Below are 20,546 nucleotides of genomic sequence, written 5' to 3'. Positions count from 1 at the left end.
TTTTCAACTGCAGATCATATGTGTTAGCTGAGGAAATATCTGACTTTACCTTTTTTTTTCTTTTATAGATTTTAAAATGTCCCAGTGTGAAACAAAGAGATGCTGAGTTTACAATTAGCTGGATAGGGATGCTGGTGAGAACAGTCTCACAAAGCACAAAGAAAAGGGGACTAACTGGGCAAATGGCAGGTGACAAGTATCCCAGACAAGCCTACAAATGCACCCACACACACACACACACACACACACACACACACACACACACACACACACACACACACACACACACACACACACACACACACACACACACACACACACACACACACACACACACACACACACACACACACAGAATCGTGCACATATGCACAGATGCTCAAGTGCAGATGCTCTTGCCAAATGAGGTGAGATAGATAGGAGTAGCAGGTTATTTACAGAGGAACTCCAGCATGTCAGTTAAATCTTTTCTGCCTCCGAGGCCTGTCCTATCCCCATTTAGCACGGCCACAGAGAAGGGCAGGCTGGCATGCACGCTTCCTGGCAGTTAGACAGGCCGGAGAGAGTCCGAGGCTTGGCCAGGTTCACTGCTCTGACCCCCTCTCACCCAAGCTCAGCCTGTGAGCCACCCACCACCATCATCACAGCCCCGGTCTACCGCGTCCCTGCCCAGCCCAGGAGCCTGCTCGTCAGATGTGCCCTGGCCCAGCACTGGCCCAGCTCTAGCCCAGCTGCCCACTATGTTAAAGGGCCAGGGGCCCCCTGCCACTCAGCCCATCTGCCAAGCTGCAGACCAAAGTCTAGGATCAGAGAAGAGAGAGACACAAACACCAGACACTCTCTTTTAGCTCTGAGCTCCGAGCTCAACAGAGAAATGCCAGATAAAAGATGCACTATAAATGTGCTTCTTTTACTTATGTGGGTTGCTGTGACCCTGAAATACTGCTAGGTTTTATTCAAGTTAAGCTGCTTTTAATTCATTCAGACTCCCACTTTCTAAGACTAAGATACAGCATGTTCAAGATTTACTGCGAGATCAGCATAGAACAATCATATTTTTTGGTATATCAAGGACGGGGATTTTTATAGAACATCTGGCCCAAGTGGAGCATGAAATGGTCTGAAAATATCTCGGCTTTCCTTCTATCGATCCGGCAGACTGACTGCAATACGCTGAAAAAAGCACGAGAAGAAACAAAAAGCATAGATAGATAGATAGATAGATAGATAGATAGATAGATAGATAGATAGATAGATAGATAGATAGATAGATAGATAGATAGATAGATAGATAGATAGATAGATAGATAGATAGATAGGTAGGTAGGTAGGTAGGTAGGTAGGTAGGTAGGACAGACAGACAGACAGACAGACAGACAGACAGACAGACAGACAGACAGACAGACAGACAGACAGACAGACAGACAGACAGACAGACAGATAGATAGATAGATAGATAGATAGATAGATAGATAGATAGATAGATAGATAGATAGATAGATAGATAGATAGATAGATAGATAGATAGATAGATAGATAGATAGATAGATAGATAGATAGATAGATAGATAGATAGAAATGCATACGAAGATTCAGATGGACACAGTATTTGACAATCAGCGTATTACATATAAATCATCTATAATCGCGCTGCACTTTCTGCTCCACGTTGAGAGCATGAGACGACCGGCTCTGATAAAGGTCTACATCTTGCTCATTTCCATACGTCTCCCCTTGATCACGATTGTTCATTTATCGTCCAAATCCGGGATGACAAGCTTTTACTTATTTTCGCAGCTGCCGTTGGTGATGAGGGCGTAATCAGAAACATCATTAAGGCCTGTGTGTGTTAGTCCTGTTACCCGCGCCCATAATAACTCTGAAAATGCAAATCAACTCCAGGTAATCTATTAATGTCACTTCAATTTTATGTCTACGCTCCAATTTGGCAGCTCCTGACACATTTGGCGAGGATCTGTGCTTCCATACAGGTACTCATTTTGCCAGGGTTTTAGAGAGCACGGCCCATGCAAAGAGAAGACGGGCCATCTGTCTGCGCGCCCGTTTATTAATCGCCCTGATAATGAAGCATCCTCGCAGCCCAACACTCCTGGGGCATCTTTCGCATGAGTTCCATCTGACAAAACAACTTTCAGCAAGTTTGTCTCGCAGTGTAGCAATTATTGTCATTCGCACCCCCCCTCAGCACAGGGAGGAGGGTCTAGCGACCTCCTCCTAATTACCTGAAGCGTTACTTCAAGCAGACTTTGTAATTTCCAGCAACATCACAACCCCCTTGTTAACTGCAGACGGGTGGCGGAGCCTCATAATTCCAGCATATGGTCGACAGACATACGGGGGAATTTGTCAGCTTGTACTGGCCTTAAAGTTGAAGACCCCATTAACAGGAAAACAGGATGGACTAATCCTGGGAGATCTGTGCAATCCAAGCAAAATAATTAAAATTCCAGTCATGGCCAGGCTGGCTCAAATAGGCAACAAACTTACTTTTAACTGAAGTGACACTGAAACAAAACTAACAGCTTTACGTATGTAACTGATAATATAGTAGAGACATGGAAAGGTATATCACATATGAATTTGATGAAATGATATGATAATGAATTGTGTTCTTTTATTTGCCTGAGGATTAGAGGCAGAGGATATCACACAAACCTGGGGTTTATGAAACAGATAAAACAAAATCAATCAGATTATCTGAAAAAAAAATGATTGTATATGAATAGACCTGCATGGATTCATATCTTTACACTGACAATATCAAATGAGTATGTGTAATGGGGAAAGGGTTTTTCTTAGCAATATACCAAGAATAAAAGCTAACACTGTGGTTTCTCATCATATTATTGAATACCACACTGCAACAAAATTAAATACGAGCTGATAGATTAAAAAAAAAAAAAACAGCTGGCAACAACCCTATTGGTCTGTAAAACTCTCGTTTTAAAGTCTCGAGTCGGGCCTTGGTTCACCATCTCTCTTTTTCAGGGCCCTGACCATACTTATGGAATTATTTCCACAAGGACAAAAAGAACAGTGATCAGAAGGACTGATTTTAGTTAATGACATCATAATGACTCGTGAAGGAAAAATGTGTCGACTTGTGATTTCACGAGAGAATTTCACACTCTTTAATGGGAGTCTATTGGAGCCAGAGTTTGTTTGGAGCCAGCCCCTATTGGCATTCAGTGGTATTGCACATTAAGGCACTTCTCCACTAGCTTCACTTTTCAGACCTGGAGGCCGCATCAATTTTACAATACAGCCTACTGATAAAACACAAAGAAACAAAGATATCTAACACATATGTTGCAGTAGGAAAAACATACAAAACAATGAGTAAAAAAAAAAAAACCTCTCTAAATAACTCAAACACAAATTACCCAGGAGCACGTCACAGTCATACACAACAGATCCAGGTAACTAATAGTAGGTGTATATATAGCATCCTTAATATGAGATGTATCAAACAGCGTACATCAAGGCAAAAAACGTGAGCTCCCTGTAGATTAAAAAAAAAAGTTTAACATAAATCCATGTAAAAGTTTGTACTTGAGTCTGTCTGGAAATAATCACAGAAATAAGCAGACTGGAACGGACATTTTGTTTCCAGCGTTTGGGATCTCTATCTGGGGCGACTTCCTGGCTGACCTAATCACCCTGCATATTCATCCGCACATGCTGGTTTATTCACATGTGAGAGGCTCACTCTGGAAACTCAGCAGCTAAATGCAATGGCAGATCACCCCATGGACCATTATGAGGAGGATGGCTGGCAATATTTATTTGATGTGGAGTACAGAAACAAGGAGCCAAATCAAATGGAAGACAGCACAGAGGACGGAGGCAGAGGCAGAAAAACAACAGGACCGCCCTGAAAGATAACGCACCTCGGGAAATTGGTCGTGTTTTTGAGCTCACTGCTCTGCTGCCAACTGATGAGAAAAATCTTTTTGCTGCAAAGAGTGGGACCTGTTGATGCCAGACTGGTCCAGTGTATCGTCATGATGATGTAATCAGATGCAAGGTGATTAGGTCAGCCGCCAATTTGTCCCAGATGGAGATCCCAAATGCAGATAGCAGAAGGGCTGTTCCAGGTGGCAATTTTTTTGCGTTTACTTTTAGACTCGAAACCAAACTTTCACAATGACTCGTGTAAAAATCCGGTTTTAGAAAAGCTGCCAGGAACACTTTTTGCCCCGACACACGCTGTTTTATGCAATGCCTCGTTTCACTAAATCTCTCAAATGGAGGCGGAAAGAAAAGTTAGAACCGTAGAGCCACAATACGCCACGTTTATACTGTATAAACTGGAATTATGGTTTCTTGTTCTGATTCCCTCAGATGGCCAAAAACATCTGTTAATGGCTGTGTGTTTGAGCTGTTTTCCAAATGGTACACAAACAAAATAGTGCTCTTACATGTTAGTTTTGTTTCAAATTGCACATTGCCTTTCTGCTCTGACCGGAAATTACCTTAGCATTTTGAAAGATCACCCGCCAAAGTATATTTTCTTCAGAAATAAACATGTTTAACCTGCCCTGTTTAACACACTTAATAAATGAAAAAGAAACTGTTTTCATTGGTGTTCTGCAACAGGGGCAGCCTTGTCAGACACTTCAATTTGAAAATGTCTTACGTCGGTGGCCCCGCCACTTCCTCTACGGAGCCAAGCTGGCGACCGTTTAGGGTGGAAAGTGTCCAACGTTTGACACTTATTTTTCGGACCGTTTTGAGTGCATCATTCTGGTACTTGTAGTGCACTGCATGTTTCTGTACTTGACAATGTGAACGCACTTATGAACTCAAATGATTGAGGGTTAGTACGTAAGTACACCATTTGGAACGCTGCATTGGAGATGCCTTTCACCCTTTCACAACAGCGCCATATAGAAACACCTACTCATAAACGATGCAGTCACAAAAATACTTAACTGTGGCAACTTCCACGATGACATCAAACTCTCTTCTGACTGGACATTTCTCCTCCAATAAAGCGAACACCTTTGCTCTTCACTTCCTCATTGTTGCAATTGTAGTTAGGGAGACAATCCTCTCTCCAAACAATTAAAATGGTAGTCACCTCTATTCTCAGCCATTCAGGAAATGAAAGTCAGAGAAAAGTCACAGAAATCCACACGTCTTATCCGACCGGCCCTTTTAAAGGAAGAACAAAAGGTCTTTCTCCTTCGTTTCCCATTAACCTCTGTGCTACTCCGCACACAGGAAACATGGCGACCTCGGTGGCCCATGTCACATATCTCATCCGACTGTTGGGACCGCTTCCTATGGGGGATGGTGACATTCAATGAGGGGGTTTTTCTATCTAGCTACAGTCCTTGACAGATAAAAGGCGGGTGCTGATATTTGTCCCTGGTCTCTCTGATACCGTGTGGATACACAATTGATAAGCGAGGAGCTGCTAAGACATTGATGAAGTCTGGAGTGGAACTGACAAGCTCCGTAAGTGGATAACATCGTCAGGAGAAGCAGGCTGTTACGGTCTGGATTAGAGTTTTGATTATTCGACGGAGGTGGGTCCACGCCAAGCAGAAATACATCAGCACGCTCAGCATTGTCTGAACCCAATACCAGACGTAATGCTGCATCTTTTAGCATGTGCCATAATTACATTTCCCTGCCTCATGTCGCTGCGGAGATTTGCTCATATGCAGCAAACCGTCATCTGTTTATTTTCTGCTCTCTTTCCTGTAGACTTTATTAGTTATCCACTGCTCAACGCACTTCCTGTAATCCACTGAGTCCTTCGCAAAGTCTCATTTCAGCGTCATGAAGATGAAACACCGCCGTAAAGAAAGCCGGTGATTTATGAATACGAGGCGAGAAAGATGAATGACTTATTGTTTGTTTGTCCAGAGTGTCTAATTCTTCCCATAATGTCGCAGCACATGAAAACTTAACAAGAGGAAAACTGGTTGCTGGAAGAAAAAGCCTTTCATGAGAAACAACTGAGCGTTCGTGAATGTTTAATTAATCAGTAGTGACAAAAGGGAACAACAATCAACAAAGAGATGCCGATTTCCATTTCTTATGCATTATTCCCACTGGCAAATCACAGAGTGCTGTCAACTACCACTTTGCTCTGTACCCCATCACGATGGTTGTCCCTGCATTGCAGTGATAAAACCCTTAGAGAGCAGTACATTTCAACTGAGATCCAAAGAAGTAGGCAGCGGGGATCAAGTAACAGAGTTCAGACAAGAAGACTTCACTGTTATTCTGTGTTTACATGGATACGTTTGCATTGTGTTTTGTTCCTTTTGGCTCCTTCGCCACCGCCGCAGCAGCTAATAAGAATCAGCCACAATCGTCACGAGAAGCTGACGCTAAATCAGCGATGCCTCGAAGAAACCGACATAAAGGCCGCATCCTACAGATGGGATTTACCAAACAGATTCCATTACATACCTAACCCCATCTGCCCTAGCATGTTATGTCAGCTTCGTGACAGGTAACAAGCGGAAACTCGATGAGGAAACACAAGAACAAGCGCATACCGCCCAACAAAAGACCCCAGCACCCTTGTTGAACTCCTCCAATGTCAAAACAGCATAAAAACACACTCTGATCTCCGTCCTGCTACTGATGGAAACATTTTTCTACAAGACTCCTGCTGCTCTAGGGTCAGTGGTGAGGCTCCCCCGAAGAAAAAAACACAGTGTAACAATCCACTTAGAGGCCTCCACGAATCCCAGATGAGATATACATTATCATCACGCGGTGGTAATTTAACTGCATGAATGGAATTTGAATGAGAATGTATGAATATATTAGCATACAGTGCAAAGGAAAGTGTTTTCAGTGGCTTTTGTACAACTTTTTGGCAGGCTTGAAGGATGACATGGGAATCAGCATCAGTCAGTGGAGTCAAGCTTAACTTCTAGTTTGAGTGTAAACCAGGAATTAAAAAGCCTCCATGTACAGACTCTTCTTCAGTGAGGTCTGTTACACTAACACTGTTGTGTAAGAAAAGGGAAAAAGAAGTCAGACAACCAATTCCAAATGCCTCTGATACAATACAACACAAGGTAATCCACAGTGGATCCCACTCCCACTTCCCTCTCTGCAGTTTTTGTCGTCTATCAAATATTACACTGTGTAATCGCCCCATAAATATTTATGCAGTGATGACCGGCTTACACCACAAAACTGACTGCGCACAGAATTTTTTTTAAATAAATGCAGTACAAATTCCACATATTCCCAAATGGTTTACATCATAAGACAGTGTGGCCCCTGACCTATACAAAGTGGAGAATAGCATTTTTTTTTTTTTTTTAATTTTATGCATGCTAGAAGGGTGAGTGCTGCATCTCCAGCTGCTGATGCTGCTGCAGCATGTCTGAAATGTGCCGGTGGTGCTTTTTCAGCGTCTGCAGGATTGTGTGTGGAAGTTTAGTGTAACATTTAATTCTTTACTGATGTGGTGAGTTGTTTATACTTTTACAATGCAATGGCTGGTGTTTTGTATATTGTTAGTTGTTTGGGAGTGGGCTATTTGTAGACAGTCTACCACTAAGCGTACGCTGACACGGACGCCCGTTGTTCATTTGCAGCGCTGAGCGCTGAGTGAAGTCTTAGTGATTTGATTTGATTTATCATTCTTGTATTTTCATTTGCCAAAAAAATACTCATAGCAGGCAAGCATGTAAATAGGCGTACTCATTTCCTCTTGTTCTTATTCACTCATTATTTTCATGCAATAGCCCATTAGAGATCAGCCGTCTCAGAAATCTCACACACTGATTAGGCTGCTGTGTGAGGCAGAGAGCAGAAATGAGGTCTGTCTATGGTGACTTACCAACAGCAGACATTTCTGGAACAGACGCACGGTACGGGCCTTCGATAAACTGCGGTGGATTGTCGTTTATGTCCTGGACTTTGATGATGAACTCGGACGGCGGCTCCAAAGGCTCGTCCGTATCGGCATTAACGACCTGGGCTGTTAGCGTGTACTCGGCCTTCTCCTCGCGGTCCAGCCTCTTCATGGCGTGGATGTCACCTGTTAACTCGTTAATGGCGAAGATGGTGCCGGCCCCTTCACCTGCCAGGACGTACTTGATGTTCTTGCCGCCCACATCCAAGTCTGTGTGTAGCTGCAATCACAAGAAAAAACAAGAGATGCAGTTAAAACAAAAACAAAAAAGGTGCAGCAGAGTCCTCGGTTTGATCCACTGTGTAAACACAGACGGGGTGTTTTAATGAATGCAACTTGATGTGCTCAGCAGATTCGAGAAGTTCTCATCATGTAAATGCAGATAAGTGTACAGTATGTCCATAATTTGCTGCTGTTGTTCCTGTGCTTTGTGGAAACTAGTGTAGCACAGATACTAAACGTGGCTCTACATAGCCTACACTTTGCTAAATGAGGCCCGCTGGGGACAATAACTTTATAAGTAGCACAGGAAATGGACCTTAGCCTACATTGTTCCTCGTTATACATCACAAATACATCATACAAACACAAGTTGTGGGGTCTATTGCTCCCTGTAGTCAGAAATTCACAGAATGAAGAAACTGAATGTGCTTTGAATGTGCATTCTATAACACGGCAAGAATAGAAAAATCCATAAAAAATTAAAGAGGAAACTGCACACGATGATTCATGCTCACAAATAACTAGCCCCAAAGTTACTGGACAATACTGCGTGTTACTCATTATTTTTGTAATTACAGTTTCATTAGTTCACTAAAGCTGCATTACGTGCAAGGCTGAGTGGTTGGATCCCACTCGCCACACGGGCTGAGTATAACTAATGAGTCTGACAATGCCACATAAGGCTGTTCAAACATCTGCGGATAGAGGAACGAGCAAATCCTTCTGCTCTTTCATGTTAAAAAGGTAAATTGGAAGGGCGGGAGATACAATGGAGTGGAAAGAAAGAGGTCAGAGAGAAAGAGAAACACTGAGGTTTTGACATGACGGAGGCAAAGAACTTTGCTTTTTATTCACATAAACAGGCAGAGCGCTTCCTCTACTGTAAGTCACCTTTCATATAAGCCTCTTGATCCCCGAGGTGAGTGACTTTCAGAGGGGAGGAGAGAGGCAACATTTACAAATTCAACAACGTTCAGTGTCGCTGGGGCACGGCTGGCAGCCTTTTCAGTTTGTATTTTCATAAACATACATGCCTCTCAAAAACACACACAAACGAGCACACAAGCATGCATCAAAACATCTGTATTCAGCAGCTTTAATTTCATTTCCTGCCGCAGTGTTTCAGCAGTGATTCCTGTGGGAGTGCGGTTAAGGTGCAGAATAGCTACATAGAAATCTTTGGTGAAAAAACCCGACATCCAGAACCCCCCGCAATGTTTTCATACGCTGACTTTTATGCATATACTGTCTCCGAGGTGTTGTTTGCAGACACTGACAAAGCACATTCGCTTAAATTGTCACACCTTGCACTTTTGTTTTCCTAATTGTGCCATCATTTCACATGAATGATGTAGCTCATTAACACAAATGCCTCGCAACATCCTGCACGCTGAGAAACTCTTTAAATGAGCTCAAATTAATGACGATCTGTCATCTTATTAATTTTTTTTATCCCACGTGTGACTTCTGTAGTGTAATGCCTGCAGCTCGGTACATATGACCGCATGTCTGTGCTGCCCACAAAGGGGGGCAAATGGTCTACTTTAGCTTGCATATAAGTTTTGCTTGATTCATATATCATGCATATTTTTAGCCAAGCATCGAGGATTTAATCCTGGTGTGCTGAGAACTGACACATTACTTCTTCACTTGGCACCAGCAGTGTCAAGTCAGGTCACCCATGTACTAATGTATGCACCGTAATGCTTAAGTCTCGTAGAAATCTGTCTGTTCACGCCAAAACCTGCCACTAGAAATGAGCTGTTAATCCCAACATTTAAGTCAATCATGGCTGAAAAGTTGTAGATGTGCTGAGAGTTGTGGGAAGTTTGTACATTTACAGTTCCAAGGCACAAGAGAAAACGCAATCTGCTGATGAGGACTGTGGAATAAAGTCCTCATCCCCATCCAGAACAAGTGAGTAAGTGAACGGAAAATGGTGTCACCTTCTCTTGCCAAGGTCAAGACAGATGCCTGTACCAGGTTGGTGCATTTTTACTTTCGTATTAGAGTGTTATTATTATTTGAATATGTGTTGAGCATGTAGACTGAGTCCTGCTTTTGGAAACACTCATACTTTTTCAGAGCTTTTGACTGTATCTCATGGTCTTCCTCCTGACCTGTCATGTAGGATGCAGTTAAATGTCCCTTAAGAAGCTAACACTTGAGGTTAGAATATTGAAGCTCTACAAATATAAATGTATGTATGAATTATTATATTAAATTGATAGAGCTATGACGATATAGGGCCTCTGTTAGACTGTTTCACCCTCTATTAATCAATCAATTCATAAATCATACTTTAAAACACATTGTATACATATTAGTGCAAATAAACGGTGAAGACTGTTTTTTTTATCAAAATAATAAAAGTGAGAGTAATTAAATGGATAAATGACAATACAAAATAAAAGGGATTAAACATTTTCAATTAAAGCCATGCTAATGAAGTAGGTTTTTCGTGAATATTTTACACACACTATGTGTTAATACAAAATACAAAATCAAAGGGGGAGTCATATACTGAGCACAGATACAACAATCACCTAATCGCGAACCAGACGGCCATTTTAGAGTGCCGTATCTCTGGAAAGTTTGGGTGCAAAGTCCAACACAATGACCCTCATTCAAGAATAAAACGTTGAAAATGCCCCTGACTTCAATGCTTCGTGATTACATATCACACGTTCATGAATTATACCACGATTGCCTGTCGAAGTATCGATCAAATCCCGCTTGAAGGTACAGCTCTTAAAGGAGCAGTGTGTAGGGTTTAATATAATCTAGTATAGGGGTTGCAGACAACAACCAACTGAATACCCTTCACTTCAACCCCCTCTTCCAAGCCTGTAGGAGAAACTATACATAATATAGATAGACGTAGATATGAAAGGGTCATTCTAAGATAACAGAAACACAAGGATTCTTAGTTTTGGATTATTTTACACGAACAAAAGCAGAAGTATGAATATTGGTACACACTGGTCCTTTAAACCTAGTACAGATCATAGCAGAAGAGTGTGAGGATCGTCTGATTTAGAGGTTTGATTTGTCTGCTTGTGAACAGTTTGACTTTATAATTAGGTTACATCATTGTATCGGCGTCTCAATGCTACACTATAGCTGCCAACTAAGAAAAAATACGTGGATAAGTAAATCCTCTCTTTTACAGAAAAGGCACAATGTGTTCTTTCTTTTGAAAAAGAAAACTCACACGTTCAGTTTTCATATTTCCAGAAGCTGCCACTTTAATTATAAAGTCCCCGCAAGTTGAGGTGAGCTGGCTGTAAGCAGTTACGGTTCCCAACACTAATGTGTCCTCCGAATGTCCTGGTCGCCCACTTCGTAGACAGCCTTGGCTCTGGAGTGCACAAATGGTCATCAAAGAGTGCAATTACTGACAGGTCTCTGTCATTAACTGAGTTGCCTGGGCAACTAAAACACGACCAACAATCAGTGACGTTGACTGTGGCATTCAGGAAACAAGCTGATAATGGGTAACAATGTGCTGTGGTCCTGATGATTATGTGCTACAATGCACACTGGAGTCACAAAACACCAGTACAGTAAATCCCACATCACACAGACTGCAGTAGTGCCCGTGTTGATTCTACATTTGACTGGTAACAATATTAGAAGAGACGTTAGCGGGCAGTCTGTCTCACCTGGCTGCAAAGTCAAAACCTTTCAACATCTCGAATCGTGCTGAAATGTTCGACAGCTGTCGTGCGTGGTTTCATTCTACTTGTAACCAAAGTAAGCAGCGATTGCATTATTGTATGGATGTAAACAGACTCTGCCACAAATAAGAAATAATGCTGTCAGAGGGTACAGCGTGTGTATTCAGGCTGGGAAAGTTATTACAGCTGTTGCCGTGGCTGCTGTACTCTCACTGTGGAAAAAGACAGACATCCATAATGTGTGTTTAGAAGCTGCAGTTCAGACTGATGAAGAAAGCCTTGGTTGACTAAAGAAATTCCCCTATGGCAGTATTTTGCAGGGCTCTCAGCCAGCGCAGACAGACACACACACATGTGCACACCTTTATTTGCCGACCACAACTCCCAATCAGGGGCTGCATGGCACTGCTTACCCTGTCAGCGGAGGAGGAAATATGTCAGTCCCTGTTGAAGATGAGCTTTTACGACAATCACTTGAACAATCACTGTGTCCTAATGAGGAGGATTCTACAGATACTACTCCCACATAATCCCCCCCCCCCTCCACACACACACACACACCGCTGCCCCTGCCTTGGGCCGGGGTTCCTCGTCCTTAAGTGTAGCCCTATAGAGGAAACTAATGATTTTGCTCCTTGTCGGGGCAAAATGGGAGACAGGACGTGTGCTCCTCCCATGTATGTACCAGCAGGACTGTAGAAGGAGAGGGGGACTGAAGCGAGGAGCGAGAGGGAGGAGATGCTGTCACTGTGATGCAGCTTGTCAGCTACTGTCTGCTGGAACAGACTGTACACAGAGCGTCCGACTGCTTTTCCCGAATTCTACCTCTGTTAGTCATTGGTAAGGGTCAGAGATGGCTTCTGTTGCAGAATTCTATCCAGAACTGTGTTTACTATCAGTGGTGGAGGAAGTACCCAGATTACATTACATTACATTATATTTCATTTAGCTGACGCTTTTATCCAAAGCGACTTACAATAAGTGCATTTCAACCATGAGAGTACAAAACCCAGAACAACAAGAATCAAGAAAATACAATTTCTTCAAGAAAGCCAAACTACAAAGTTCTATCAGTAAGTGCCATTTTAAGTTCTACTAAAGTTCTACCATTCAAGGTAAAGTCTGAAGAGGTGTGTTTTTAGTTTGCGGCGGAAGACGTACAGAGTTTCCGCTGTCCTGATGTCGGTGTATACTGTAGATAGTCAGGTAGTTTAGTCCTCTGGTTTCCAAAGCACGGGTCAGGCCCCTCCAAAATAATTCTGATTTCTACAAAACTATATTTTTACGAATTATGCTTAAGTACAATAATAGTTGTCTGCATTATATTCACTTACTACTAAAAAAAATATTTCAATACATTTTTTTTTTATTCAGCTATTTTTGTAAATATTGGATCATTTTATTTTTTTGGCATTGCACAGTTGTTCAAATGAAACCATCTGAGAAGAAGATGTTTGAACAATCCATTGTATTCTAAAATCTTGTACTCTTGTAAACTGAAAATACGTCCAAAAAGCACTATATTTCCAAAATAAATGTAAAGGACTAGAGGTATAAGGAAGCAGAAAGCAGTACAGTATCTCATACCAGTAAATTGTACAGTAGTACTTAGTCATCTTCCACCAATGATAATTATAATAATATACAGCATTTGAGCACATTTTAATGTGGCGAACTGGCAAAGGCAGAGAGCGGCATTAAAAGGTGCTGTATAATGCATCAGTGTGTTGACTCTAAATGTCATGCTTAGTTCCATCCTGGTGTGGGCTCGTTTGAGATTGCACGAACAGACCAGGCAATCATACTGGTGGAAAATGTCATGTTAGGCATTAAATATGGAGTAGATTGCATGTTGTTATGTAAAATGTATGGGAACCCCAAGGCCAATGCGCTGTGTGGACTAGTTTACATAGCGCATTTTGTAGCAACCAGATGTTGACCTTTTTCTATTCAGCGCAGTCAGTTATTATGGCCCAGTTCTCCTCATGTGGTCAATGCAGTCTAATAGAAAACATCCAAAGGCTTCACTTAACAGGGCCTCATATTGCAATGAGAGATCAATAGGGGGTGACTCATTGCTAAAACTGATAAAATTAGAGCTTTTCCTTTTTTTCCATCTGTACACCCTCAGGCAGCTGAAGCCTAAATAGTTACTCCAGATAGATTCTCCTCAAACATGTCTGGGAATTAATTGTAGCTTCCTCCCATTTGTTGGATTTCGACTCTGTTAATTACACCTACATGAATAATCTGTAATTCTAAATATTGCAATAACATTTTGAATGTACGGAACAGATGGCGCGATGCATGATATATGATACACTTAGCTATTCTTGGGAACATTTTCCCTCCAGTCTGTCTCATAGCACGTAGCGGTTTATCAAATTGGACAGAAAAGTTCCCTTCTGGTGTGAACTGCAACATACTTTATTGGAGGAAACCATATAGTGAACAGCCGTGGTGCTGGCACATTGGAAATGAAACGTTTCAAATGGAAATATTAAAGCCTGATATATTGTCAGATCCACAATATTTCATTCCAGAAATGAGGCAAAACTCAAAGGTGTTACTTAATTGCTATACGTTTCATACATTTTTAAGTCTGTAGTGAACAACTATAGATCATTTGTTTCACATTACTTTCCTTATTTTTAAGGTTTTTTTAGGGGTATTGTTGTTCTCTTGCACTGGCCTTAATGGGATTAAAGCCACAGGGATGTGTGAGCATCTGTGGCAATAGAACAATAATCAATATTGCTTCTCTCAGGTCAAACACAGTATTCACGGAGGTCAAAAAGAGGAAAGAGTGCCTTACATGTTTCCCTGTTCATTTAGTATTACTGCAGACACTCTCGGTTTATTGAGACAATGTGAAAGAGATGGTGTCATGACCCACACATAGGAAAAGTTGATGGTTTGTAATTGAAGCCATCTCCTCTCAGAAAAGGTACAGTAATTACAATCAGTACAGAGGCTCCCAGTGTTATACCTTTTACAAACACACACACACACACACACACACACACACACACACACACACACACACACACACACACACACACACACACACACACACACACCTTGTTTTTGTATTTTCCTTTTACTGGACAGATAACTAATCATTGGCAAGCTATCACCTGTTTTCTTTATTTCTTTTTTTTTTTTTTTTTCCCCTCGGACAACCATGAATTAATGGGACAAAAAAAAAAAGAGACAATTTGTACTGGATTTGTGTGCAACCTGTACCAAGGTCAATCAGAGCTAATGTGTTCCGTGTCCATCCCTGCACTTTGAGAAATGGCACATATGTTGCATTCATTGCAACTGTGCGCTTTATTGGTTTTGGTGAATAAGTCAAAGTCAAAGCAACTACCTTTAGTACAAGAGGGCAACACAATTAAATTCAGCCATCCATGAAAAGCCTTTTGTTTGTGGGTGTGGATACATGGGAGGATGCGTTTTAATCATCGGAGGTGACGTGTCAGCGCAGAGAGAGAGTGGAAAACGGGAAAATAAAAACAATTCTGCATTAACGCACCCACCCAGTCAGCTATATCGGCTCTCACTTCGAGAATGACCTGTTGTATAGGAGCAATCTTCAGGACAGATATTTTACCACCTGTTCATTAAACCCTGTTGTTAGAAGGAGAGAGTAACAAACAATCAGCTTGATGCAACCCTCAACACCAGAAAACAAAAGTAAATGTAAAAAACAAAAAGACTTCTAATGTAACGTATTTGTCCAATTCGTGGCATCTCCACATGTGTCCTCTGACGAGCTGTGCAGCCAGAATTAGGTCTCAAGTCTGTGATTTAGCAAAACAAACATTAAAAAAACAAAACAAAAGAAATATTGTGAACAATAAAGAGACAGAGCCGTGAAAAAGTGTAAATGAGCTCGGGTAACGGGGGCTGCGGTGCGCATGCTGCGTGTTAAATAGAGGGAGATTTTTTAGCATTAACCTCGACTACTATCATTACCCTACCTGTGGGCCCCAAACTCATCGGTATACACAGCATGCCGAAGGTGGGTGGATGTGGAGGGGCGCTAAACAAAACAAGCTTAATCAAGGAGCACAACAGTTTTCTCTTTCTTCTGTGCGGCTGACCTAATCAAATCAAGGAATGAGATTGATTTCACGAGGTGCAGATGGATCCCGTAGCAAGTCTAATTCAATGTGCCGGCTCTCCACTATGATGTGTTTTCTTGGTCCAGATGGTGCTGCTCGGGTTTGTAATTCATATTTCAACATTTTGCTTCCCCCCTCACCCTCCCTCCCCTCCACTCCACCCCCATTCTTTCGCAGTCTTTTTTCTTGGTTTCTTGTTGTTGTTTTTTTGCTCGTAGTTTAACAAGCGAGTAAATGAGTGTTGATGCGGATGAGGATCACAAACTCATCTGTCAAACATGCGATCCTGTGATCTTGTTACATGTCACAAACAACACACGCCACCTGCTGAGTTTCATGGTGGAGGTGTTGGAGCTTGTGTTTAGCACAGGAAAGCAGGAAAGCAGAATCCCAGCTTCTATAAACCCAAACTTTAGGTTTCCTATAGAATTATATTACAAAAAGAGTTTAATTCAGTTGCTCCATGGTTCATAAAGGTGCACTTTATGAACTATTTATGAACACTGTCTCTGTGTTATGAAGGTCTATGATGGTGCATACTAAAGTTCAACTATGATCTTGAGGTTTAGATTAGGGGACATACTTTAAAAAGTTGTATAAAGTTGTTAACACATTTCATTATTTGAACATGGTGTGGGAAGGGTGTTGGATTTTTTTAAGTCAAGAGGAGGGTGTAAAGAAAACCTCAACACACCCTAAAAGCACAAATAATACACTCTAAAAATAAATACTGGTCTTGATGGAGATTGAGAACAAAGCCCATTCCACAGTGAGATTTTAGGTTACATTACTCTATTGTGAATCTGTAAAGAGTTAAGAAAATATATAATGTTATTAAAAATGTAAATAAAATGAGTGCATAAATCTGCAGTGTGCAATAATAATTGATTCAGATTTTCCTTACACTCCAATCTGCATGTTTCAAGATTTATTATATATATATATATATATATATATATATATATATATATATATATATAGAGAGAGAGAGAGAGAGAGAGAGAGAGAGAGAGAGAGAGAGAGAGAGAGAGAGAGACACTCAAATTTCCATAATTGGAAGGCACGCAGAGTCGGAGCACTTTTTTGGGGCAGAAAAATGCAGATGTGCTTCACAGTGCCTGTTCGAGCTGTCAGAGTCATTGTTCTCAACCTGAGAAGTCTTGCAAATTAGTCAGTTTCAATGCCAGCTGCCACTGCTGGAAAGCATGCATTGCTGGAGTTAAAAAGTCCTGCAGGTACCGTATACAATACGTTTTCGGTATGGAGGCTTGACTAATGGGCTCTGACAGCTCTGGCTAAGCACTTTTGTTTGTCTTATAGCAAACCTCTACCGTGGGCTGTTTGTTAAACCTGCACTGCAGGCTATAACATTATTTTCTCAAGTGTTAACGTACCATGAATGCAGGTGATCAGTCAAATCTTTAAATGCTGCAGTCTCCTCCACCAGGTGAGAACAGGTTTTTGGTTTTATACACCCCCCTCAAAAAATTAAAAAAAAAAAAAAAGAATGACCTGTATGTGTAAAACACAGAAGAATAAAAGTACTGATCTCATCTCCAGTACAATCAATATCTAAGCAACATTATTTTCGACTGAGTATCTCTTTTGTGCATCAAGAATGTATGCCAGCAATCAAACTTACAAAGAGAGACAAAGGCTTTGCACTTATCGGCCGTCTTTTTTTTTTGCCATATTCAAAGCCAACACATCTCTCTCTGGAATAGAGGTATTGGAAAGCAGTATTTGTTCAGACCTAAGAACAAAAGGCAGTATAAACGAGGGCTTCATTGGATGTATTAATAATCATCTGTGCCTTCTCCTTTGAGAGGCCTATGATATTGAGTATCATTAGACATGCAAATAACAGCTCCATTTTCCCATCCCTGGGATTACGAAGGAAAGAGAGAAAAATGAAGAAGAGGCATGGCTGTGGCAGAAACAATTAAGCCATCCTCTTCGCGGAAGCACTTGGCAGCCAGCTTCAGACTGGTAAGGGAGAGGGAGGGGAGAGGGGGGGGGGTGGGGGGGAGGTTGGTGGGGTCCTTTGGCTCGGCAGCAGCGTCAACACGCTTGTCTGAGTGAATGTGCAATTGCACAGAGCATCGCTTTAAGATGTCAGATCACCTTGGAGTGGACGACAGCTACAAGCACAAGCACTCCTTCTGTGTGTCATGATGCCACTATACATGTTTCATAGAGAGAGAGTGGGCAGGGGAGGGAGAGAGGGAGGACAAAGAAACAAGGAGCAGTGAGAAAGTAGACAAGAGAAAGGAGACAGTCATCTCTGATGTCTTACGTGGTGAACAGCGATGACACGTTCATTTTATTGCTTCCTGCACCCCACGCGGAGCAACCACCGAGTGCGTTACCACATCACTCAGAGACAAAAGTCGGCCAGCCTCCCCTCTGCCGCACATCCACACATCCCCTCTCGCTCACATTGTCGTATCTTTTGGCTAACGGGGGGCCAACATTTGCCTCCAACTGGACCTTTCTAATCGCACAAAACCAAGAGAATTCATGCCAGGGCATTTCCTGGAATTCTGCACTTGAGATGAAGTACAGCCAAATATGTTCACACTAAAGTAAAAGTCATTTACTCTCCCCTTCGGTGCTTGGGAAGGGGGAGTGGGCATGGAAATTGCCTCTCGTAACCCATTTCCCTCGTTAGCTTCATTTCATTTCCAAGTTATCATCATCTTTGCACTTCTTGCTATCACATAACAAAGCTACCAGTCCTGGTAAAATAACAATCTTTGTCTGTTAAAAGGTTCCCTAACAAAAAGTGGGAAAACAGGTTAGGTCTAGGGGGTATTCAAGCTGTAAGATCCAGCGACTGAATTAAAAGCGCTTTCTTTTTTATGAGACAAAAGAAAGGTAGTTTCTCTGTGTCAGCCTACAAAGAAGAAAATAAAAAATCAAGATGCCCGATCACAAAGAGAGACCGGTGGAAGAAAGTGTGCAGCCCACTGAGTTTAAGTCCATCATCCTGAAGACAAAGGCAAGACAGTGAGTCAAAAAGTAAGAAAGTCAAAAGTGACTCTCTGAAATGCTCACGTCTCCACACATATCGCTCCCTTTCCCTCTCTTTCCCTTTTTATCACTCTCTTCCACCTCTGCGGCTCTCGCTCCGTGTCTTTTTCTGGAATCGCCCGTCGGTAATGTCAACAGAGATTTCACGGCACAGTGCCGGTGCATCAGCCGGGCTCACATTTCCCCTACCTGTGATTTACATCAGAGAAGAGGCTCATAGGGGATTTTCCATGCCAGCAATGGGTATGGGAGGGGAATGGTGACGGCGAGGATGGTGGTGGTGGGTTGAGTGAGGGGGTGGGGTGAGCTGGATGGAGCTAGTACCCTGGGGCTTGACGCAGTGAGGCACTCTAACAATGGTGGCGTTGACCACCCGGCTGAGAGATGCTTTTACTGCAAAGGGAACCTGCATCGCTGCATTTAGGCCCTGCTCCTTAAATGTCACCGTCCTCCTCATACAGCACACAACTCTCACCGAGTTATTTCCAGCCCGTTTTGGAAGAGGAAGACAAGCAGGGGGGCAAAGCGGCCTTCGGTTTGTTTACTGTGTTTTCAATAGACACAAACACAGAAAAACCTATGGATTCTTTGGTGGTCTTTAGTGGATTTCATTCATATGATGGTAAATACTCATCTAGACCATGATGCTACATTGTAAAAGTATTTTTTTTTTTTTAATATAATTTGTAGCTCATACATGGTTTGTTCACCCAAATTACCTCAGTGTAAAAAAAAAAGATCAAATAAATTTAAAGAAGTGAAAGATGGCGAAGTTACTTTGAATTAACATAATTTGGAGTCATGACCCCCTCAGTGTATATTAGCAGTGTGTAAAGCAAGCACAATGCCAGACTAATTGGCATATATAATAATTACACTGTAGCAGGCACTTCATTTTGGAATTTTAAAGATCCCCTTTAGTGAAAGACTTGTAGAAGGAATACTGTTTAGAATACTAACGTACGACAGCCTGTCATCGACAATGTGGATCCTCTGGGCTGAAATTAAATGTGTGTCTTGCCTTCTGCATTTTGCTTTATTTGTGTGTGTGTGTGTGTGTGTGTGTGTGTGGCAAATTGGTTAAGATGAAGAGGTGGATTACAATTTGATTGCTACAGCTCAGGACCTCAATAAAAAGATGGACAATTGAATTGAACAGGCTACCATTTTCTCTAATACATGTAATAATATATTTCAGTGAAGTTCGTTTTTAGGTGTTTTTGCATATGATTTCAGATGTCTGTCTGAGATTTGGAAATTAAATAATTTTTTTGTTTGTGATTATTGCTGAAACATAAATCAGCTGCAATATCTAGTTCTGGAAACAACGTTCCCGGTTACAGCGGCTTCACATTAAAATCCATCCCCACACATATGCATTCACCTCCTTTACTGCATCCAGAGGCTTTGCAACATTATTTTTGTCACGTTTTTTTTTTTTTTAATCCTGAGCATAAGAAAAAGGTGGAAAGCCATTTTACTCAGGCCCCTGTACTCAGAAAGGATCACGTAATACTTATATATGAAAATAAACTTATCCGGATTCGTGTTTTATTTGCTGAA

At 41.7% G+C, this 20,546-nt stretch overlaps 1 protein-coding gene across 2 annotated transcripts in view; it reads right to left on the bottom strand.

Annotated features, from left to right (window-relative positions):
- Positions 1–20,546, bottom strand: part of cdh8 (cadherin 8) — a 95,165-nt gene that overhangs the window by 49,871 nt on the left and 24,748 nt on the right. For both annotated transcript variants that reach the window (XM_069690283.1, XM_069690284.1), the window contains exon 3: positions 7,844–8,138. In XM_069690283.1, coding sequence (XP_069546384.1) covers positions 7,844–8,138 — 295 coding nt within the window. The remainder of the gene's footprint in view (positions 1–7,843; positions 8,139–20,546) is intronic.

The sequence above is a fragment of the Brachyistius frenatus genome, unplaced genomic scaffold (assembly GCF_029030835.1).
Source record: "Brachyistius frenatus isolate BFR_SWC_R1_liver_20210118 unplaced genomic scaffold, ASM2903083v1 Contig_9, whole genome shotgun sequence".
NCBI classification, from domain to species: Eukaryota; Metazoa; Chordata; class Actinopteri; family Embiotocidae; genus Brachyistius; species Brachyistius frenatus.
This window is presented reverse-complemented; position numbering and strand designations above follow the sequence as displayed.